At 52.8% G+C, this 22097-nt stretch overlaps 3 protein-coding genes across 7 annotated transcripts in view; 2 read left to right on the plus strand and 1 right to left on the minus strand.

Moving 5' to 3' along the window:
* The window catches only part of CARM1 (coactivator associated arginine methyltransferase 1), a 43532-nt gene extending 28710 nt beyond the window's left edge, over window positions 1–14822 (plus strand). Inside the window, exons 2-16 of one of the 2 annotated variants that reach the window (XM_084885697.1) lie at window positions 970–1095; window positions 1959–2065; window positions 3024–3128; window positions 4355–4465; window positions 5572–5749; window positions 7674–7764; window positions 7932–8013; window positions 11668–11753; window positions 11925–12014; window positions 12436–12573; window positions 12660–12749; window positions 12839–12951; window positions 13097–13177; window positions 13433–13501; window positions 13657–14822. In XM_084885697.1, coding sequence (XP_084741823.1) covers window positions 970–1095; window positions 1959–2065; window positions 3024–3128; window positions 4355–4465; window positions 5572–5749; window positions 7674–7764; window positions 7932–8013; window positions 11668–11753; window positions 11925–12014; window positions 12436–12573; window positions 12660–12749; window positions 12839–12951; window positions 13097–13177; window positions 13433–13501; window positions 13657–13799 — 1610 coding nt within the window. In that variant the 3' untranslated portion in view covers window positions 13800–14822. The remainder of the gene's footprint in view (window positions 1–969; window positions 1096–1958; window positions 2066–3023; window positions 3129–4354; window positions 4466–5571; window positions 5750–7673; window positions 7765–7931; window positions 8014–11667; window positions 11754–11924; window positions 12015–12435; window positions 12574–12659; window positions 12750–12838; window positions 12952–13096; window positions 13178–13432; window positions 13502–13656) is intronic. The other variant, XM_084885698.1, reaches the window with a different exon arrangement.
* Window positions 14241–19761, minus strand: YIPF2 (Yip1 domain family member 2). 4 transcript variants are annotated; one of them, XM_084885739.1, is made up of 10 exons: window positions 19650–19761; window positions 19436–19496; window positions 18862–19016; window positions 18692–18772; window positions 17370–17457; window positions 16040–16156; window positions 15788–15954; window positions 15533–15715; window positions 15317–15445; window positions 14241–15237 (listed from the first exon to the last, which is right to left on the minus strand). In XM_084885739.1, exons 2-9 carry the CDS (start codon window positions 19464–19466, stop codon window positions 15332–15334), a joined length of 936 nt encoding a protein of 311 aa, XP_084741865.1. In that variant the 5' UTR covers window positions 19467–19496; window positions 19650–19761; the 3' UTR covers window positions 14241–15237; window positions 15317–15331. The 4 variants fall into 4 exon arrangements, with proteins under 4 accessions (XP_084741865.1, XP_084741864.1, XP_084741863.1 ...); XM_084885738.1 differs by having other exon boundaries at window positions 19436–19577; window positions 19707–19749; XM_084885737.1 differs by having other exon boundaries at window positions 19436–19577; window positions 19650–19738.
* TIMM29 (translocase of inner mitochondrial membrane 29) lies at window positions 19758–21859 on the plus strand. The gene is made up of 2 exons (XM_084885748.1): window positions 19758–19978; window positions 20072–21859. The coding sequence occupies exons 1-2, from the start codon at window positions 19885–19887 to the stop codon at window positions 20764–20766; spliced, it is 789 nt and encodes a 262-aa protein (XP_084741874.1). The 5' UTR covers window positions 19758–19884; the 3' UTR covers window positions 20767–21859.
* The last annotated feature ends 238 nt before the right edge of the window (window positions 21860–22097 follow it).

Here is a 22097-nt window from a genome sequence, read left to right on the forward strand (position 1 = left end):
GTTTATTGTCCCCTCGAAATGGGTCTAGGGTAAAATTTTTGCTAAGAGGCATGGCAGGTGCCTTGCCCGGCCTGCTGTATTATATGAAGACCACAGCGTTATATGGATTTGTCTTGTTCCTGTGATGCCATTTCACCTGTGAGCTGAAGTGGATACACTTGTGTGTGCCTGTTGAATGTCGTGGTAATAATGTTGGGCATGTGGATGCAGTGCTTCCTATTATGCCTGTCCCACCATTACCCCCATTTGACAAATGAGCAAACCAAGGTTTAGAGGGGCTAAGTGACCTGCCTGTGTGCCACCCTAAGCATCATAGGTAGGACATGAACCCATGCTGTCCAGCTCCAGTGGCAACACTCATAATCACTATGCTATATAATTGCAAGGAGAGTTTAGCTGAAGGAAGCAGAGGTGCTACCAAGAATTCATTCTTTACCTCCATCCCAGCCCCACTCAACTCTGAAGGCCAACACCCCTCACACCCGTTGTGCGGCACAAATGAATGCCGACTCCCTCGGCTGGGCATGGGCACCCCCAGGGTCTTGGGACCCTCTGACCTTGCCAACATTGCCCTTTTGTCGCTGTTTTTCTACCTAAGTGTCCACTGTATGAATGTGCTCTATGAAGGAATCTACTTGAAATATCTGCTTCTATAGCTCCTGGCACCCCCATCTCAGCCCTTGGTTGCCCTGTGAACAGCAGTCCTCTCTCTGGACAGGCTGTGTCCCTGCGTCCCTACTGCCTGGCCAGCCATCGCCTACTGCGTCCCTACTGCCTGATCTGCCCTATTGTTTCCTCAGCGTGGGCTGGGCACATGGCAGCACTCTCAGGGAGGGATTAGTGACACCCTGGGAGAATTGGAAACAAGGGAAGCCAGAGGGTGGTGAGGACAAGACTCTAAGGCAATTGACAGGGAGCCTTGCTCACTGGCTCTGGGGCCTGCTTGCTCACACCCGCTTCTCCTCATAGACGAAGATATATGTGTATTCAAGTGCTCGGTGTCCCGTGAGACGGAGTGCAGCCGCGTGGGCAAGCAGTCTTTCATCATCACCCTGGGCTGCAACAGCGTCCTCATCCAGTTCGCTACACCCAATGGTACGTGACCCGTCTGTCCCCATGGCACCCAGAACACCCAAAGCCAGAAGGTCTTGGGCTCTGGGCCGTGGCTGGTGGGGGCCCATCCATCTGTCCCAGCAAAGGCTCCACTGCTGTTCAAAATCATATTCCCATGTAGAGATCTGTCCCCAGTCAGCACATCTTAGTTTCTGGAATGCTCTGCACCAGACTCTTCCTCACTGACTCCTTTAGGTCCTTCTGGGCTTGGCTCATATGCCTTCTCCTCCAAGAGGCTTATTCTAACCACCTGGCTGGGTTGCACCCCAGGCCTCTAGGAGAAGCCTGTCGGGTGGGGTCTGAGACCTGGTACTACCAACAGCGAAGGAGGAGGTGGAGACAAAGTCCTGAGGCAGGCAGAGCTCTGTTCTGAGCTCAGAGAGAAGTCATTGGAAGGTTCTAAGCAGATCTGTCTGAGAGGACACAAGCAGGCAGGTGAGGTTGCTGTGGAGACTTTGTCTCCACTCTCTCCTTTGCTGTTGGTAATGCCAGGTGGACTTGCTGGGTGAATCCCAGAAATCTGTCACCCGGCTTGGCAGGCTGTGCTTACAAAGGCTCCAGCCACACTGTCCTTTGGTGAGCCAGTGCTGGACTCACTGCTACCAGTCATGTGGAGCACACTCACCCAGAGTACGAGACAGTTCCCTTGTGCAGCCACCAAGTGGCGGGCTTAGCTACCCTTCTTTTCCTTAAGTTTCATTATTGCCTTTTTAAAAAAGAAATCACCAAGTCACGCATGCTCAGAGCAGGAAAGTCAGGGTGTGCAGGTAGACAGAGGGCCACTGGCTCATATGAACCTTCACATCCCCAACACTGTCATGCGTGACCTAGCTTCCCCCTTCCAGATTTCTGTTCCTTCTACAACATCCTGAAGTCCTGCCGGGGCCATACCCTGGAACGGTCAGTGTTCAGCGAGCGGACGGAAGAGTCCTCCGCCGTGCAGTATTTTCAGGTGGGTACATGTGGTCCCCGGGCAGGCCACTGTCACCTGATGGCCCCGGGAGGCTGCGCAGCACAGGGCAGGCCCACGTGGGTTCACGTCCTGGCTCTGCCCCTTACTAGCTGTGTAACCTTGGGCAGGTTCCCTCCACATACTGGGCCTCAGTTTTCTCATCTGTGAAACGAAGATGCCAGGGCTTGTCTAGGAGGGTTGTTGTTGGAAGGACTCAAGAGCAGATGAAGTTTAGGTCCGCGGGTGTTTTGAATAATGAAAGCACAGAAAGAATGTACCAACCATGTAGGGCATGCCAGGCGCTGGTCCAAGCGCTTTCACACATATGGAAGTGCTTGTGCCCTCCCAACAACTCTAAGAGGTAAGTACTATTATTGTCCCCATTTTGCAGATGAGAAAACTGAGGCTCAGAGTGGTTAAGTGACTTGCTCCAAGTCACACAGCTATTATGCAACAGAGCCAAGATGGGAAGCCAGGCCTGCCTGATGCCAAAGCCTGTGCCCCTGCCCAGGTGCCACGCTGCCTCCCGATCGCCTGTTGTCTTACCGAGAGACCCCGCAGCACCTCACCCGCCTGGCGCTCTTGAGTCCTAGGGTTCTGTTTGATCTACTCTGCTTCTTTGAATTCCCTAAGATGTGTCAGGCGGCCCCAACCCCAGAACTCTGCCTGTGGTAAATCTTGAGTTCTGCTGGTGGATTCCAGGTCCTGATGGCATCCAGCTGTGTCTTTTGGTCACATGACATGACGTGGAGATGTCTGTCTTCGGGGCTGCCTCTGGCTCTCACTCCCTCTCCAGAAGTAGACAGCAGCTGCAAGAGGGGTTGGGGCCAGCAGAGAGGGTACAGCCTCCTGCTGGAGGTCTGTGCCCAAGGTGGCCCTTCTTCGGTCTTGGGCCAGCCAGGGACTTGGCCATTTGTGCCGTCACGTGCCCTGTGCCATTAGGGTGTCTCTGTTCCAGTTTTATGGCTACCTGTCCCAGCAGCAGAACATGATGCAGGACTATGTGCGGACAGGCACCTACCAGCGTGCGATACTGCAGAACCACACAGACTTCAAGGACAAGGTAGGCAGGACCTGCTCTGACTCTTCTCCTGCACACCCCTTCTCTCAGGCTCAGTGCCCGTCTCTCTATGGCAGTTGCCCCTCTCTCTCACTTTTTTTTTTGCTTGCGGATTTTATCTTAAATTTTTTTGGATTACAAAAGCAAAATCTACTTTTTGTAAAAACTATAAGAATCCAGTGTGTATAATATAGACATGAAAGACTTCTGTCATTTCCTTCTAAAACAACCATTGCCCTAATTTTTCCCATCATGTACTAGCATATATACTTCAGAGTCACTTAATCTTTTACACACACACACACACACACACACACATATACTGAGTAGCCAGATTATTATGCATTCAGAGATCATAAGAATCTGGCCACTCAGTGTACATGTCATTATCAGGAACTTTTATCCTTATTGTGGAAGCAGTCAGACAAATCTGAAATGAAGGATGATCTACCACACGCTAGCCTGTACTCTTCCAAAAGCTGAAGGCATGGCAACCAGCAGCCCTTGAGAGGGTGCCCAGCTGGCCTCGGGGCTGGGCAGCTCACTTGCCCCAGCCCAGCCACTCGCTAGGGTCGGTACACAACCAGAACACACTGGCATCAACACCCCTAACACCTCTTGGACCCCTTTCCCTGCTGTGAGGGCTGTAGAATTCCCAAAAGGACACCTTTCTCTCAGTTGTGGAACCATTTTCTGGGGAGGACCACAGTACTCAGCCCAGCTGATTCAGAGGCCATCGGGCCCATGGGGTTGGGGCCGCGTAAACTTTCCCTGGGGACTTCTAGTACTCAGGGATGCCCTGTAGGTCTGGGACTAGAGGCTGCCCAGCTCCTGTCCTCTGTGTGGGCCTCAGTGGTCATGCTGCAGGGCGCAGAGCTGTCCTCTATCTAGTGAGCACTCATTCCGAGAAACTGCAGGCTCACTCATGACAGCCAGGTGTCCACCATGCTACACAGATAGTCACAACCCAATCAGTTCTTCTTGAATCAGGTCTGAGAGCACGTGATGGTTTTAACAGCCTAGCTGTCTTCAAAAATCCTGTTCTACCATCTTCAGATCCAGAACTGCGGGCTCCCATGTGCTCTAGGTGGCTCAGAAACCAACCTATGGGCAGCTGGCCCATGCCAAGGGGAGGCAGGCTGCAGGACTCTCAACTGCATGAGTCTGCAGAGAGCCAGAGCCTGGTGATGTGATCACTCAGTGTCTCCTTCTCTCCGCTCCATCCTCAGATTGTTCTTGATGTTGGCTGTGGCTCTGGAATCCTGTCATTTTTTGCCGCCCAAGCTGGAGCAAGGAAGATCTACGCAGTGGAGGCCAGCACCATGGCCCAGCACGCCGAGGTCAGCGGCCCACTGGAACCCCTGCCTCTCCTTGTCCTTTAGCTATATGCCTGCTCTAACCTGGGAAGCTGGCCCTGCTGGGCGCCCCCAGATACCTAACCCCTGGATTTAGGGGATTGTGGGGACATCATTTCTCTTTGGTCTTTTATCCCCTAAACCTGAGCTGGGGTGGTGTCCCCTCCATGACTGGTAGTCAACTACTGGGTCCAAGGTTCAGGGGTGATTTGGGGTCTTGATGGCTTGGTGGCTTTGTGCTTCAGGAGACTGCAGTCACACAGGCCAGGCTGAGATCTCAGACCTGGCCAGTGCCTGCCTCTCTGAACCCCACTTCCCACATCTGTGAAATGTGGGTAACAACAGGGTTTCATTTCATTAGTTTAATTCACAAGGTTCACAACTAAAAGCCACAAAAGGGTAAACATTGACATTGCTCCCTTTCCCATTCCTTGCTCCCAGCCTCCTCCTCAGGGGGAGAGGGACACATATGGAAGTTCTGCAGAGCTATTAGGTGGCTGCATCGGCAACATGTACCCTTCTTCACCTGCCGAGGTCTTATACAGATGGTAGCACCTGCTCTAGTCCCTTAACAGTTTGTCTGCTACTGTGTCATCACATGAAGAGCTTCTTTACTCTTTCTAATGGCCACAGAGCATCCTTTTGCCCGGACGGACCACTGTGTTAGACACAGATTATTATCATAACTTAGGCTGTTTTTCCATCATTGTAGCACAAACATATGCCTCCTCATACATGTGTCACCTCTTCTGTGTGCAGTTATGTTCATAGGACAGATTTCCAGCTCTGGGATCGCTGGGGTGGAGAGTATATCCCAGTTTAGCTTTGGTGGCTGTAGCAGAGCCTGTCGTTCCCATCTTAACTCCCATTAGCAGTTGCCCTCTCAGGATTGATGGTGACTGAGTGGTCTGGTAAAGCCCTGAGGGAGGACTGAGGCTGTGACTAATTATGGCTCTGGTTAGGGTGCCGATGAAGGAGGCAGGGGGAATTGGGTAACCACATGGGGATAGAAGCCTCCCCTCCCCTGAGGATGCGTGGTGGATGAGTGGGTGCAGGGACCCCCGTGACCCCTCTGGCCCACCCACCCACAGGTCTTGGTGAAGAGTAACAACCTCACCGACCGCATCGTGGTCATCCCCGGGAAGGTAGAAGAGGTCTCGCTCCCTGAGCAGGTGGATATCATTGTCTCGGAGCCCATGGGCTACATGCTCTTCAATGAGCGCATGCTCGAGAGCTACCTCCACGCCAAGAAGTACCTGAGGCCTGGTGGTGAGTGTCCCTGCTGGCACGGGGCCTGGCACCAGGGGCGCACCCACCGGGGCCCCTTTGGGGCGTCCCTGGCTGCTACTCAGTGGGCACAGTTGTGGTCAGCTCTCTGCTGGCCTGTTTTGATGGTCTGCAGTTAAGGGCATCTGGGGTCTCGTGCCTGCCTCCCACCTTCCTCCCCTTCCCTGTTCCCTATGCCCATCTTGCCCGAGACAAGGCCACACAGCCCGCCTGGCCAGGGGACTGAAGGGCTCCCCTCAGGTCCCCTGAGAGCCTCCGGATTCCTGCCATCTCATGCCCTGGTGTCTTGGGGATAGTGTCTGCTGGGAATGTGGCAGGTGTGGAAGGTGTTCTGTGGTGGGCACAGAGGAGCTGACCTATCCTCACCTGGTAACTGGCCTCAGCCAGGGAGAGGGGGCAAGGGTCCGTGTTGCAGGGGCAATTAGCTGTCTAGCATGCCCATCAGTGGCCTCTTGTTCGTGGCACTGTGCCCGCTTGTCCATGCTCCTAGGTCATTGGGTCACTGTTTACACTACCCATCTGAATCCCTGTGGATTTGTGCCCAGCTCTGGAGGGGGGATCTGTGCTTGGCCCTAAACATCTGCTGATGTGTCCATTTCTTAATTCAGGTTGCGTGACTGAGTATTTCTGTAAAAGCAGGGATTGTGTGTATGCGTCTGTACATGTGGCACGGGAGGACCTGGCCAGGACAGGTGTGGGAAGCTAGCGGACTGGGGGCCCCATGTGGGCAGGTGGGGAAGCACCTGTTTGATGCTCTGGCCTTCCTGGATCCAGGCTGCAGGGATCTGCCTTGGGCTTTGCTCCTGGCGGGGAGGTGAATACCATTTCTCACAACGGTGAGTGGGAAGCTAGGCTTCCCTAGAGGGGTGTCCGGGCCCACTGTCCTCCCATTCTGCCTTTAGGTAGCCAGGCCTGCTGGAGTGGACTCCTCCTTATGGGTGGGACATGAGGACAGACAGGAGTCAGGCTCTGGTGGGCAGCTGAACATCCTGCCCCACTGCTCACACAGCCTTCTCAGAGCGAGGCCTGGAGCCAGTGATGCCCCCACTGCCCTGCCTACATGAGTGTGTCTTCGTTCCATCTCAGGAAGTTCTTTGGGGGGATTGAAAGGAACCCTCTTCCCAGATGTACACATTTAGGTGCCTTTAGGACTGGGGCACTTTCCCATGATGCTCCAGCAAGTGGTCTCTTAGCCCCCTCCCCCACCCGAGCCTGAATCCTGCTAATGCCAGTAGGAAAAGAGAGGCTCACACCTGGAGGCCAGGTGCCTCTGCCCTAGACTCACTGAGGAGCCACTGGCTCTGACTTATCTGTTCCTGAGTCACACAGATGGAGAACCCTGTAGCCCCTCCCATTTCAAGTCATGTGCCAGACCAGGGTGGCTAAAAGGCCCACCATGGCTGCCAGAGCCTGGGCAGGCTCAGCTGTGAGGATTCAGCTGACCCTTCACCCAGCCTTTGGCCTCAGCTGATGCTACGCCATAGCCTGGGGTTTATCCTTGCTTTGTCCAGAGAACTTTCCTTTGCTTTCCCTGGCTGCATGTCCATGGATGACAGCGCCTAAGCAACACTGCATGGCTTATGGAGCAGGCCCCAGGCATCACTTGCTTACCCTGATGCCCTGGCGGGTTCCTTCCTGTCACTCAGCCCTAGTAATGCAACATAAGGACAGGCCCTCCTTTCTCCCTGGCTGGCTTCCAGGTTTGGAGAGACAGTGCATGTCAGGTGCTCATTGGCCGCTGGCGCAGTAGGTGCCCAGTACCTCTATTATACGGATGCATGAATGAATGGATGAGTGAATGAGAGGCTGGGAAGGCCCAGGGTTGGAGGTCCTGGGGCCCTTTGGAGGCTCTGCCAGGCCCTGCAGAATGTCCCACCATGACGCCAGCACCCTCCGTGCCTCCCAGGAAACATGTTCCCTACCATTGGTGATGTCCACCTCGCGCCCTTCACGGATGAACAGCTCTACATGGAGCAGTTCACTAAGGCCAACTTCTGGTGAGTGTCCCGCCTTCTCAGGGATGGCCCTGCCTCTTTTTTTCCTTATTCTCAGTAGGACCTGAAAGACTTGGGCTGGACGAGGGCCAGCTGGGAGAGAAGACAGGCTACCCACCTGCCTTTCTGCTGCTGGTGACCTTACTGTGGGGGTTGGGGGCTTTCTGCAGGTACCAGCCTTCCTTCCATGGAGTAGACCTGTCAGCCCTCCGAGGTGCCGCTGTGGATGAGTATTTCCGGCAGCCTGTAGTGGTGAGTGGAGCACCCAAGGTGCTATCACAGTTAGCACTGGGCATGGCACTCCTCTGGGGGTCGGAGGGGGTGGGTCCTGTCAGGCCGTGTGCAAGCTGCAGCTGTAGGGATGCCACTCTCTCTGAGCTCTCCCTTCTGCCCCTGAACAGAGTTCTCTCACAGATGTGTTGGGAATAAAGTGGCAATGCATATAGAGCACTTAGCACACAGTAAGCATGCAGTACACGTGAACTGTTATTTAGATGAATTGATCCTTGGTGAATAGATTTTATTTGATTTTAATTATTGAGATTTTTGAACTGATTATATAGACCCAGGGTACACAAATCAAGAAAGTATAAAAGTGAAAATCCTCCCTGGTCCTGTTCCCAGACACACAGTTCTCTTTCCAGTAGGCAAACAATATATCGGATATCTTTTGAGAAGTTTTATACCTAAATGTACATATACAAATGTGTATATATACCTTTTTTCTCAAATTACATATAACATATTCAACATACCATTCTTTCTCTGTGGTCAGAGAACATACCCTGTATGATTTTAGCCCTTTGAAATTGAGAGTTGCTTTATGCCCATTATGAAGTTTCTTTTGGCTTATGTTCTGTGTGTACTTGCTGAATACAGAGGTAAGTTACTCTGGGGTCCCATTTGTTAATCATGTTGGTCAAATCACTATCTCTATTGTATATAAAATTTCCATTTAGTTCTGATACTTTTTGCTTTGTATTTTTGGATACTGCATTATTTTGTACGTACAGGTTTAGGATTATTATATCTTCCCGTTGGATTGGTCCTTTTATCATTATAAAAAGTGTCTCTACCTCAAGTGGTATTTTTTTTCTGATGGCAGTTTAACTACTTTGGTTTTATATTGGTTAATCTTGTACAATATATATTTCCCCATCCTACTTTCAACTTTTTTGTGTCCTTATCACTTAAGGTTTGCCTCATGTAAGTAGCATGTATTTGGGTTTTTGTTTTTTAACAAAGTTAATGTTTTCTGTCTTAAGTGAATAGACCATTTACATCAAATGTAATTGCTGCTTTTTATGGATATAAATCTTTCATTTTATTATTTTTCTATTTGTTATTTTTTTTAACTCTTTTCTCGCTTTCTTTTAATACATAATTGTTTTTCCTTCTTGATGTCTTTCACTAGTTTTGAGAGACTCCTGAGTAGTATCTCTTTAAATACTACCTTCGCATCATTTTATTTCTCCTGGTATTCTGATTGCATGTACATTAAACCTTTTGCCATGTCTCAGATGGTTCTTATATTCTTTTCTGTATTTCCATGTTTCTTTTCCTCAATTGCCTCATTTTCATATTTTCTTATGATTTATTTTCCAGTTCCAATTCTTTATCTAATCTGATTTTAAAATTCTTTTTATTTTTTATCTTTTTTTTATTGATTTCAGAGAGGAAGAGAGAATTTCAGTTCTCTGTGAAATTCTCCATATTTTCATCTTCCTTCTTGAACATATTAACTATAAGTCTTTGGTCACTTTAGTATTTGGATAAATGGTGTATTTTTAGTGTCTATCCTCTTGCTGTTTGGTTCTTATCCATTGGTCCTGTGTCTTGGTGCCTGGTCTACAAATGCCAAAATGCAAAATTGTAGAGACTCTGAATGATGTTTTTCTTTCAAGGATTTGTTTTTTTCAGACAAGATCAACTTGATCCTGGCATACATTTGAGTAAGATACTTCATGGCTACTTTTCAGACTCAGTTGGTCTATTTCCTGGGCATTAATTCTCAAACATTTTAATATTAGATTCTTAAATTCTTAAAAATGAGAACTCCAAATAACTTTTTTTTTTTTAAATATATTTTATTGATATTTCACAGAGAGGAGGAAGGGAGAGAGATAGAGAGCTAGAAACATCGATGAGAGAGAAACATCGACCAGCTGCCTCTTGCACACCCCCTACCGGGGATGTGCCCGCAACCAATGTACATGCCCTTGACCGGAATCGAACCTGGGACCTTTCAGTCCGCAGACCGACGCTCTACCACTGAGCCAAACCGTCTTCGGCCAAATAACTTTTGTTAATGTGTGTTATATCTATTGATATAGTCTGTGTCTGTTGATATTAAAAACTAAGCCCGGCCAGTGTGACTTAGTGGTTAGTGTCTACCTATGAACTAGGACAGTGGTCACTATTGATTGTCCATAAGGTCCAAAAGGTTGGCAACCGCTGGTTTAAGGAAATCTCTGGAGCAGCAGTCACCAACTGGTCGTCCATGAGGTCCAAAAGGTTGGCGACTGCTGAACTAGGAGATCTTGTTTAATTCCTGATCAGGGCACATCCCCAAGTTGTGGTCTTGATTGCTGGTGGGAGGCGTCCAGGGGAGGCCGATCAATGATTCGCTCATCAATGTTTCTATTTTTCTCTCTCCTTCCCTCTCTGAAATCAATAAAAAAAACAAAACAAAACAAAAAACCAGGAAAACAAAACCTAAGCCCAAGAAATTTAAAAATATTTATTAACTCTTTAAAAAAAACAACAGTAGTGAAACCATTGTCTATTAGCATAAATAGCATTTTTAAGAACAGAAACTGTTCTCCAAAATTTTTTAGGATACTGGCATTTTAAATTTGGATTTTGCTTCTGCATTCCTCTGTTGTGATATCACAGGTGAGTTATATGAATTTGGGCAGAAAACATCTGAGTCTTATTGTGAAATTAGTTTTGACTTTGGGTGTTTTGGAAGGACTTTGAGAACTGCTGCTTTAGGGTGTAGCCTTCAGTGGTTTTCGTGGGCCCTGCTTCAGCCTCCCAGCACTGATATGGTGCTGAACCTTTCGTTAACTTTTTAGTGTTTTAGAAGTGACCTTCTGCTTGGTCTCTTGTCCTCTAACCCCCACCCTACACACAGCTCAGGAATTGGCAAATGCCATAAAGTGAAATCACATGCAGCACATCCACCTTGTATTTCTATATTGCCTTTAGCATCTTGGCTCCTTGTGTCCCGACTGCCTTGCTAACCCTGAGCCCCCATTTTGCTTTTCTGGCCCAGGGGAGCCGCTGAAAGGTCCCATACCAAGGGGGAAAGGCACAGGAAGCACCTCCCTTCTTTCTAGGATCTTGGCCCCCAAAGCCTTGGCTGCTGCTATTGCTCTCCAGTGCTTTCAAACAACTGTTTTTTTTCCTTTGTATTTTATTTGGCTTGTATAATTCTTGGCAAGAAAATCTGCATTGTAGCTGTGATTGGACATCAGCACACAGTTCTCTAACTTGCTTATCTCAGAGATCTTTCCCCGTATGTTCATAAAAAGCCTCTTCGTTCTTTTTCACATACAGCCTTTATGGATGGGCCACCAGCTTAATTAGATGTTTCCCAGTGTGTCAATTCTATAGACAGTCTGTAATTAGATGTGCAAATTTGTACATGTGCACATCTATCTGAGGTTGAACTCCTGGGAGTGGAAGTCTTTAGTGCATATGAACGCTTGTTATTTTGAGAGCTGTCATCTAATTGTCCTCCATTGCGTGGTACCAGTTCATCCTTCCCCGGCATGTCTGACAAGGGCTAACTGGTTCTACCTGAATGGCCTGGAGGCCAAGACTCAGGGAGAAGGGCAGGGCTCTCCCCTGCCTTGCTGGCCCCTGAACTCAAAGCCGGGTCACCCATGTGGTCTCTCCCAGGACACATTTGACATCCGGATCCTGATGGCCAAGTCTGTCAAGTACACGGTGAACTTCTTAGAAGCCAAAGAAGGGGATTTGCACAGGTACCAGCCCTCACGTCCCTCGTCCTGGGCCACTGCTGGCTCTTGCAGGCATTCTACTGCCCCAGGGCAGGCAAGTGGGCCAAGGTCTGGGACTCTGCACCTGGCCATCCCTCTTCTCTCCTACCAGCCCCCATTCAGCTTCCCTAGTAATCACTGCCCTTTGCTTTCCAGGATAGAAATCCCATTCAAATTTCACATGCTGCATTCTGGGTTGGTTCACGGTCTGGCTTTCTGGTTTGACGTCGCATTCATTGGCTCCATGTGAGTTCAACGGAGCAGAGCATGCTGTCCCAGCCCCTGGGACTTCTCTGCAGTTGTGAACCCAGCCTGGCTGGTTTGGATATTTACTGGTGGCTGGGAGGGCAGGACAACCCCTCCATGTTCCCCCATTCTTCCCAAAAAGACAGTGAGAGCGTGCCCTGAGCCAGAGACTGTTGTGGAAAGGGAGAGTGTCCACCTGTTCTGAGTGATTGTCCTTCCCAGGCCTGGCCAGTCTTTGGCATGTATGTCAGGGTGAACGAGCACCCCGTGACTGTGGTCTCCTTGTGTATGTGCGTGAGCATGTGACTGGGACTACCTGGATGGCCATCCTATCTTAGCTCCAGGGCCCCGGAAGACCTATCAGAACGCCTGGTGCACAGGGTGGTGGCTCCAGCCTAAATTCATGCCTAATCCTTTGCAGAATGACTGTGTGGTTGTCCACGGCCCCGACGGAGCCCCTGACCCACTGGTACCAGGTCCGATGCCTGTTCCAGTCACCACTGTTTGCCAAGGCTGGGGACACGCTCTCAGGGACATGTCTGCTTATTGCCAACAAAAGGTACAGGCTGCCACCCTGGGCTGGGGGAGGAAGGGGCTCATCCACCCAGCCAGCTCATGGCCCCCGACCCCTCCCCTCTCTTACAGACAGAGCTATGACATCAGTATTGTGGCCCAGGTAGACCAGACGGGCTCCAAATCCAGTAACCTCCTGGATCTGAAAAACCCCTTCTTCAGGTACGAGGGGCCCTTGGCCTGCATCGGGGAGGGGGCTCCTTCTGGCCTGCAGCCCCTTGGCCCTGCCCATGCGTCCCTCTCTGCTGCAGATACACAGGCACGACACCCTCACCCCCTCCTGGCTCCCACTACACATCCCCCTCAGAGAACATGTGGAGCACAGGCAACACCTACAACCTCAGCAGTGGGATGACTGTGACTGGTGAGCAGGTCCCTGTTTGGGGGTATGTGTTAGGGGCACTTCCTGGTCACACCTACCAGCACTCCCTGGTGAAGCTGGTGGTTCTGGCCCCTTGACCCTCGAACAGGACCCTGGCCCCACCCCTGACATCTCCCTCTGCACACAGGGATGCCAGCTGCCTACGACCTGAGCAGCGTGATCTCCGGCGGCGGCTCCAGCGTGGGCCACAACAACCTGATTCCTTTGGGTGAGCGGCCCGGGAGGGGGGAAGGGTCTGCTGCCCAGGATGCCCATGTGCTTGGGCCTCTGCGTCACCTTTCCTCTTCCTGGGCTCCTGGCTGAGGTCCTCATTCCTTTCTGCCTCGCTCTGCCACTGCTGCACTCACCCTCCCGCACCCGGTGTGACAGTGTGAGTGGGAGTGCCTACCTCAGGCAGAGCAGCGGCCTGAGCTGGCTGGGGGCGGTGACGCCGTCTCCCTTCCTTCCTCCCTCTGCTGCGCAGCCAACACAGGGATTGTCAATCACACCCACTCCCGGATGGGCTCCATAATGAGCACAGGGATTGTCCAAGGTAACGGAGGGGGCGGGCCACCTGGGTGTGAGCATGCTGACTGCTGGGCCACCCACCGGCCCTCTCGCCTGCTCTCTCTCTCCCTGTGACTCTGCTGTGGGGCTGGGCAGGCGAGGGGGCAGAGCTGGCCCTCAGTGCCTTGTCCTACTCCACAGGCTCCTCCGGCACCCAAGGCGGCAGTATCGGAGGCTCCGGCGCCCACTATGCAGTCAACAGCCAGTTCACCATGGGCGGCCCTGCCATCTCGATGGCCTCACCCATGTCCATCCCAACCAACACCATGCACTACGGGAGCTAGGCCCCTCCAGTGGGGAATGGACTGACAGCACCAGGAAACCAAATGAAGACCCTGCCCACCCATCCCTCTGCCCGGGCGGCTTTCACCCTGAACTGGAGAAGCCCCAACACCAGTCACAGTCCTCTTTGCTACGGGAACTTGGACACTTTTTTACACAACATTGCTGCCGCCGCCGCTCCCACCCCACCGTCCACCGCATCTTGGCTCTGAGCGCGTGTCGCCGCCATATTTTACACAAGATCATGTTGTGGGAGCCCTGTTCCCACCTCCTGCCCTCTCCATCCTGACCTGGACTTAACATCTAACGAAACAGGCTCTGCGGGCAGGTGGCAGGGAGCAACTAGCCCCGCCCAGTTCCCAGCACCTGCCCTCCCTTGCCTATCTCCGGTGGGAAGGCAGTCCTAACTAGATGGGGCCTCCCCTTCAACTACCAGGCGTTGGTCACAATGGGCGTGACATGCTGCTTTTTTTAATTTTATTTTTTTACAAAAAGAACCAGTGTCAATCCACAGACCTTCTGAAAAAACCAGGCCGGCCGGGCCGAGCCAGCAGCCCCTGTCCCCAACTCAGAGGCTTGGTGGTGAGGGGTGGCCCAGCCAGGTCTTCAGGACAAGGTGGGGCCGGGCCTGTGTAGCCTCAGAGCCCCTCCCACAAAAGGGTTCACCTCACACTTGAATGTACAACCCACCCAGCTGTTGGGAAGACCCTCTGTCCAGCCCCTGCCTCTTGCTGCTGTCCTGTCCCTGAGCCTGTCTGGGTCCCCCTGCCCACCCCTGCCAAGAGCTAGACTAGGAGGCCTGTGGGCCTAGAGGGGAGGAGGTCCTGTCAGCCACTGGGGCAGACACAGAAACCTCAAGGATATGTCATGGAAGGCGTCCTTTCTCCTTGTAGCTGACATTAGGCCTGTGTATTTCCCTCAGTATTTGTAGATGCTCCAGTCCCTACTATGATGATGGCATTTGGTCCCTTCTTGGTCTGGGAAGGGGCCTTACAGGGATCTTTCCCTCAAAAGAAAAAACAAAATAAACAAGGAAATGTGTTTCAGCACAGGTAATTTTCTTCTACTTCTGCTCCCCCCCGTTTCTAACACCCCCAAACTTGGATGTGGTGGAGCCAAGGCTAGGCCCAGGGCCCCCTCACTGGGCACTCTGGGAAGGGTGGGCACAGCGAGGCTGGAGTGACCCTCTGCCTTCCTGCTGGACCCTCGGGGGAAGAAGAAGGCCCAGCAGTGGCCCATGGGGCAGCGGCTGCACTGGAAGCTCCTAGCTCAGCCACCCTCCCACCTTTATATAAATTCTCCGAATCACCTTTGCATAGAAAATAAACGTGTTTGCTTTGTAAGAAAAGTCTGGAAAGTAGCAGAGTGGTCTTGAAATGTCAAAGAAACCTTCATTCATCATCTTGGGGGCAGGGCAGGCAGTGCCCCCTCATGTTAGACCTGAAAGAGAAACGGACCACAGGCTCCTGCGGGGAAGAGGCTGGGAGCCCTTTAGCCGCAGCTGGGAACAATTCCTCACCTGGAGCCGCAGGCCTCAGGCTGTCGTCGGCCTTGGTGGGGTGGGTGTTAGGACTCCGTGTGGGTGCGGAGGTGTGTTCTGGTGTGTAGGTGCCAGGTGCTCCAGAGGCAGTGGCTGGAAAAAGTAAAACTGAACCCAGACCCCTGAGGTTAGCATCAGGACAAGCAAGCTGCCTCCCAACCCAGAGGCCCCACTTTGACCGCCCCAGACCCATACCTTACAGCCCATGGCCAGCAGGGCGTGGAGCAGGACGACAGCAGAGAGCAGCACGGAGGCCACCAGTCTGGTGTCCTCTCGGACAATGGGCCAGAGGGTGAACACCAGGCCGGCAGCCGACAGGGCCAGAGCCAGGGCCCCAAAGAGCCACTGGAGCCACGGGACAGGGATCAGCCACAGGACCTGGGGACAACATGGGCAGGTAGCTACGAGGTTTCTCCAGGGCACAGGCCATCCCCCCGGAGCCGCACTCACCACAGTGGGGATGAAGATGAAGAGGGAGTAGCCATAGAAGCACACAGTCTCCAAGAATGTGTAAGGCCCCATGCGCTCCCGGACGCCCTTGCGCCACTGCAAGAAGGCCCACAGCGCCAGGGGCACCAGCCAGGCGTAGCAGTAGATGGTGATGCCAGCCACTGTCACTGGGGGGCAAGGCAGGCAGTCACCTCTGGGGCCCCATGGCACCCCTAGCCCCACCAGGCGCTGGGCCTTGCCTACTTTGCTTACCCTTGTGGAACTGGGGGCTGTAGTGGATGGAGGGGTCTGTCCTCTGGGCCAGCACCACTGTCAGGTTTCCAGTGATGGCCAGCACAAAGGCCAGTGTGGCGCAGATCCAGAAGGGGCCTGCAGGTGGAGTGCAGTCAGGGTCCCAGTCACAGGTGACTTGTTCCGTTTTGTCCCAGTCTTTCCAAGCTCTGGGCTGCCTCCATACCGGCCACTCCACTGACCTGACTTACACCCACCCATGTGACAACCTGGTGGTTGAATCCAGTGCTGGCTCAGTCCTCATCTTTTTGGCCTTTCATCAGCCTTTGATGTAGCTGATCCCCCTCCCTCTGGAAAGAGTCCACACACTGACTTCAGAGTCTCATGTCACCGGCAATTCCTTAACTTATTTCACTCCCAGACCTCCAATGATGGGGGGCTGGCTGGGCCCAGTCCTTCCCGCCCCCCGCCCCCACCCCTTGTTCACTCTCTGCATGATCTTGTCCAACCTCAGGGTTTTGTGACACCAACAACTCCCAAATGCCTCAAGTGCGGGCCTCTGCCCTTAACCTCCGGCTTCTAGTCAATGTTTTCACGTGTGCACCTCCCTTTCCACCCCACCACACTCACTTTTCCCTCAAACCTGCCCAGCATTTCCTATTGATAAATAGCAACTTCGTGCTTGCCATGCTCCAGGCAAAAACCTTGGCACCTCTCTTCCCACCCTATATCTAGTGGGTCAACAAATTCTGTCAGCCCTATCCTTCAAGACACAGGCCAGAATCCAACCACTCCGCTCTCCCTGGGAACAATCCCCCCCTCCCCACCAAGCTGCTCCTCCTCTCCCCCGCAGGATCTGGATCACAGTAACTGTCTCTTCCCTGGCTTCCCAGCCTCCACCCTCTCACCCCACAGTGATCAGAGGGCACCTGGAACACAGCTCCCTTACTGACACGTAGGAGGTTGTGCGGTCTACCACCAGGCGGTGGCCTGGCAGTCTCTTCTCCAATGACAACGTGGCCCTGCAGTTCAGGTGTTTTTCCACTACAGGGCTTATGCCCCTTCTGGAATGTTTTTCCTCTAGTTCTCCGTAGCTCAACCCTGACACCAACAAGGCTCATTCTCATCCTCCTCAGAGGGTCCTTCCCTGACCAAACCATACAAAATAGCAACTGTCATCCTCTGAACTGACTGCTTCTCTGCAACCTCTGATGTCTCATCTCCCTGAATAGTGTCAGGCTCATCCTCTCCGTGAGGGACTCTGCTGTCTTCTGAGCTGTACTATAGGGTCAGGCACACAGTTCACATTTGCTGAATGAATCAAATGAGCTAAAAGCATAACCTCGCTCACCGTACAGGTCTGGGCGATTCCGCAGATGGTGCCGCACAAAGCTGTGGCCAGGCCGGGGAAGCAGCGATCCTTTAATCCGGTCCAGAACCTGGGGGCGAGGCCGGGCACAGGATGGAAGCCTGCGGGGGCTCCCCAGCCACAGAGGAAAGGAGCCAAGCTCCTCCCTGACCTGAGAGGCCCCCCTGCTGCCCTCCCACCTCCTCCCACACTGCTGAAGAGGAATATGCACTTTCCTCTGGGATTCTGATGAGCTGTTCATGGCCTGGAGCCCCTTCCCCTGACCAGCCCAACCACCATTCTGAAAGACTAAGGGCCTTCGCCTTCCTCTTTGCAAGGCTGCCCTGGACTGCCGCCCTTCTGCCTCCCCCTAGGGATAGACAACAGGTCCTGGGCATGCTCCCTCCCGCATCTCTCTCCAATAGGTCCTCAGACTCGTAGCCCTGGTTTACTATCATCTCTCATCCTGGCATGGGACCTCCATGTTGCGTATCTGCTCATTCTACTTCATCCTCTCCTGCTCTAGACCCTTCACGACTCCCCAGCACCCTTAGGATAAAACCCAAAGTCCTTAACATCCCTCACAAGTCCCTTTGTGTGTGTGTGTGTTTTTTTTTTTGTGTGTGTGTGTGTGTGTGTGTGTGTGTGTTTTTTACATGATTTTAAAAAATATATATATATATTATTGAATTTTTTACAGAGAGGAAGAGAGGGGGATAGAGAGTTAGAAACATCAATGAGAGAGAATCATCGATCAGCTGCCTCTTGCACACCCCCTACTGGGGATGTGCCTGCAACCAAGGTACATGCCCTTGACTGGAATCGAACCCACGACCTTTCAGTCCGCAGGCCGACGCTCTATCCACTGAGCCAAACCGGTTTTGGCCGCAAGTCCCTTTGTGATCTGGCTATCCCCCACCTCTCATGCTCCAACCAGGATTAGGTGACAGGTAGCGTCTGTGATAGTTCCTGCCTTCTCTCGTTTCTGGTCTGTAAATGATGTTCTCCGTGCCTGGCACATACTTAGGCATCCTTCCACCCTGCCGGGCCAAGCTATCCATCTTTAAGCCTCAGCAGACCCCTTGCCACCCCAGGAGGCCTTTCTCTAACCCACCTTATCAAGTGGCTTCCTGTGTTCCCCAAAGCCCAGCACAGCACATCAGAACATTACAGCCACCAGTTACTTCCGCTAGCCAGGGTGGAAGCTCGTTTTCCCACGTGTGTATCTCCAACCTGCCCAGAGCCCGCTGCACAGGACGGGCTCCGTGCAAAGTAGCTGAACCCCAAGCATGACAGCCCCCTCCCGCCAGCTTCCCAGACCTGACCTGCGAGGTGTCCACATCGAAGAAGCTCTGATAGTAGCTAAAGGTCCAGAACCCCGGCTGCTGCTGCTCCTCCTGTAAAAGCTGCACAGGGTGGGCTTTCAGTGCCTGCCCCCCCTGCCGGGGCCGAGCAGGGGCTGGAGGATAAGGGCACAGGGACATAGGGGACTCACCGCGGTCTTGTCGCTCTCCACCTCGTCCTCAGCTCCATAGCTACCACCTGGGTCCACAGCCACAGCCACGTGCCCCTCGGGGGGCCGCTGATCACTTCTGCTGACAGTGGTCACATTTGGGGTCTCCGCCAGAAGATTAGTGGCTTCCTCAAACTCTATCGGGAATAAATATGGGACACAGGCCTGTTTGGGGGTGGGAGTGGGGGAGTTACGACAATTTGGTTTGGCCCAAACTGTCTGGGTACAAAGACTTTAACTGTAGCCACCTCAGTGCTCTCCCCGGCGCGGGGCCAGGCCTCCTCCATTTTCGGGAGAGGGAAGGAGTGTGTTCCCTCACTTCTAACAAGGGATGGTAACTGAGGGCTGGTTCTGGGATGGGGTCAGGTCTGGGGTAGCGACTCCGCTTTGAGGTCGGAGCTCGGGACTGGAGCAGAGTTCGAGTTAGAGCTGGGTTTCCTGCCTGAGGTCAGGACTGACAGCTCACTGCAGCTCAGGTCCGAGAGGAGTTAGGACTTGGATTCGAGGTTCCGGCTAGAGCGGGGAAGAGGTCGGGCCACATCACAGTCGCACTCACCATGGAAGGCCAGCTCGTCGGCCGCAGCCATGGTTGCTCAGGAGCGTCGCCGCATCCCGCTCTGAAGACAGAGGCCAATCATGTCTGCACGCAATCCCACACGGCGCCCGCCCGGAGTTTATCCCTCCGCACCCAGCCGGACCTGGCGGTAAACGGTACCGGCTTGGGCGTGAACGCGCCGACCCTACCCACAGGTGCAGCCCGCCCTCCTCACCTGACGCCGTCTCCGTTGGCGTGGCCAGGGGCTTGTGCGCCTGCGCGGCCGGCCTACCTGCCAATCAATCCCACGCGTCTCAGAGAGCAACATCCGGCGCCGGTCCGTTTTCTATCCTCTTCCGATGGGAAGCCACTTCCGGCGATATTGGCGCCTGCGCAGAGGAGACTACCGGGCCTTTTACTTCGCGTAGCTGTTGTTTCTCGTCGGAAAACGGACGTCAAGCCGGAAGGGAATGGCCGCGGCAGCTCTGAAGCGACTTTGGTTGCGACGCCGCGGAGAGTCAGGGGGCGCGGCAGCCGCAAAGCCAGGCGTGTGGACGAGGTTGGGTGAGTACGGCGGTGGGTGGCTGCTGCGGCGAGACGCGGCGGGGTGGGCGGCCGCAGCCCCGGAACCTTCTCACCGCGCCTTCTTCCCCGTAGGCACCTGGGCCCGCGCGCTGCTCCGGGACTACGCGGACGCCTGCAGGGACGCGGCGGCGGCGGCGAGGGCTCGGCCAGGCCGGGCGGCCGTTTACTTGGGGTTGCTGGGCGGTGCGGCGGCCTGCTGCTCCCTGACACCGAGCGAGGCGGCCTTCGAGGAGGCCCTGCTCGACGCGTCGGGGACCCTCCTCCTGCTGGCGCCGGCCACGCGGAACCGCGCCTCGGAGGCGTACGTCCAGCAGCTGCTCTGGCTGCGGGGCCGCGGACGCCTGCGCCACGTGAGCCTGGGCCTCTGCTCGCTGGTGTATGAGGCGCCCCACGACGCCCAGGCCAGCCTTTACCAGGTCCGCTGCCGCCACCTGCAGCCCCGTTGGGTCGAGTTCCCGGGCCGGGTTCTGGACGTGGGCTTCGTGGGCCGCTGGTGGGTGCTGGGTGCTCGGATGCGCGACTGCGACATCAACGACGACGAGTTCCTCCACCTGCCGGCTCATCTGCGCGTCGTCGAGCCCCACCAGCTGCACTCGGAGATCAACGAGCGGCTCTTCGATGAGAAGTACCAGCCGGTCGTGCTCACGGACGACCAGGTGGACCAGGCGCTCTGGGAGGAGCAGGTCTTGCAGAAGCAGAAGAAGGACAGGTTGGCCCTGAGCCAGGCCGACTCGCTGGTGGGGAGGGTCCGAGATGAAACCCAGTGAGGCCTGGGTCTCGACCCAGTCCCGGACCTTGGCAGACTGTGTGCCCGGGATTGTGCAATTGGTGTGAGTGAGCCTCAAGTGAAATAAATTATATGTAAAGTATTCTCGCTGGGTTTCCACAAAATTAGGAGGCCTTTCTCACACTGGTCTTAATGCTGGAGCTAATTCAGAGCCGCCTTGGGCTAGGAGTTGGGGAGAGCAGATGTGACAAAATTATATAATGTTTACTGCTACCAGAGAGTAATGAGCATTGGACATAAATTGGCCTTTTTCATTGGGCCCCACCGCCCCCTTGACTGAAGCATCATATGTCAGATGACTCCCACGATCTCAAGCCATTCAGATTTTCGTTCTAAATTTTGAGCTACAATGTTTATACTCCCATTTTAATGAGTAAATTGAAAGCACTGTAAACGCATTAAAATAATTATAGTTTCTGAGAAAACGAAAAGTAACACAGGACATCCTTTGTACCCTGTCCCCAGCTTCCTCCAAATGGTAGCATTTTTTAAGCATTACCAAACTAGAGATTGACATTGGTGTGAGTATTTGGATTTTTACAGGGAAACTTTTGTAAAATAGCCAGTTTTTATCATTTGTGTATTAATAGTGATGTTCAAGTGGGTTGGGAGGATGAAACATTCTCCGATCAGGAAATCTGTGTGAGATCATAGATGGTTGTGTTATGCCTCAGTAACCTTTAAAACACAGAATTGTAGGGCAAGGAACATGTTAGCTGGTACTTAGCTAGGTTATGGTAATCATACTTTAAAAACCTAAACTTACAGCATGCTTGCCAGGCCTGGAGGCAGCCATGGGGGCTACGCATCCCAGAGAGGTGGAGTCTCAGTAAAAAAATGTTCTCTGAACTGAATCCTGAACTTGTCTTGTTGGTCAAAAGATTAAGATATCAAATTTCCTTTTCATTTGATAGTATTACCATTAACATTGTTAACATTGTTAAGCCCCAAAACCTTAATGTTCCACAGTAAAGTGATTATAATCAGTAAAAAAAAACAACTAAGTTTACAGGAATGATAGTTTCTCACCCAGGTGGCCTGTGGGTAGTTAATAAAACCAGGAGATGAAACAACCAGCTTTTTGATGACTTTGTGTTTTTGTGCTTTGCTATTAAGTTTTGGTATTTAGACCTTTCATTTGTATTATGGGTATCGTATGTTGGACACATGGTAATTTTTAAATACCTTATTTTAGGGACAGGAGAGCACCTTCTCAGCATTTCCATTTTCCAAAGGAAAAAAGTGAGGTTCAAAAAGTTCATTTCTCCAAGACTGTAGCAGAGCCATGATTCAAACTGACTTCCAACCCTG

Source organism: Pipistrellus hanaki (assembly GCF_964339955.1).
Source record: "Pipistrellus hanaki genome assembly, chromosome: 5".
In the NCBI taxonomy this organism is placed as follows: domain Eukaryota; kingdom Metazoa; phylum Chordata; class Mammalia; order Chiroptera; family Vespertilionidae; genus Pipistrellus; species Pipistrellus hanaki.

Coding starts and splice junctions, on each gene's coding strand:
- TIMM29 (XM_084885748.1), top strand. CDS start 19,885: ATGGCCGCGGCAGCTCTGAAGCGACTTTGGTTGCGACGCCGCGGAGAG. Junction 19,979..20,071: donor AGGCGTGTGGACGAGGTTGG/GTGAGTACGGCG, acceptor TCTTCCCCGTAG/GCACCTGGGCCCGCGCGCTG.
- YIPF2 (XM_084885739.1), bottom strand. CDS start 19,466: ATGGCTGCGGCCGACGAGCTGGCCTTCCATG. Junction 19,017..19,435: donor CGACGAGCTGGCCTTCCATG/GTGAGTGCGACT, acceptor TATTCCCGATAG/AGTTTGAGGAAGCCACTAAT. Junction 15,446..15,532: donor TGCTGGCCATGGGCTGTAAG/GTATGGGTCTGG, acceptor GTCTGGGTTCAG/TTTTACTTTTTCCAGCCACT.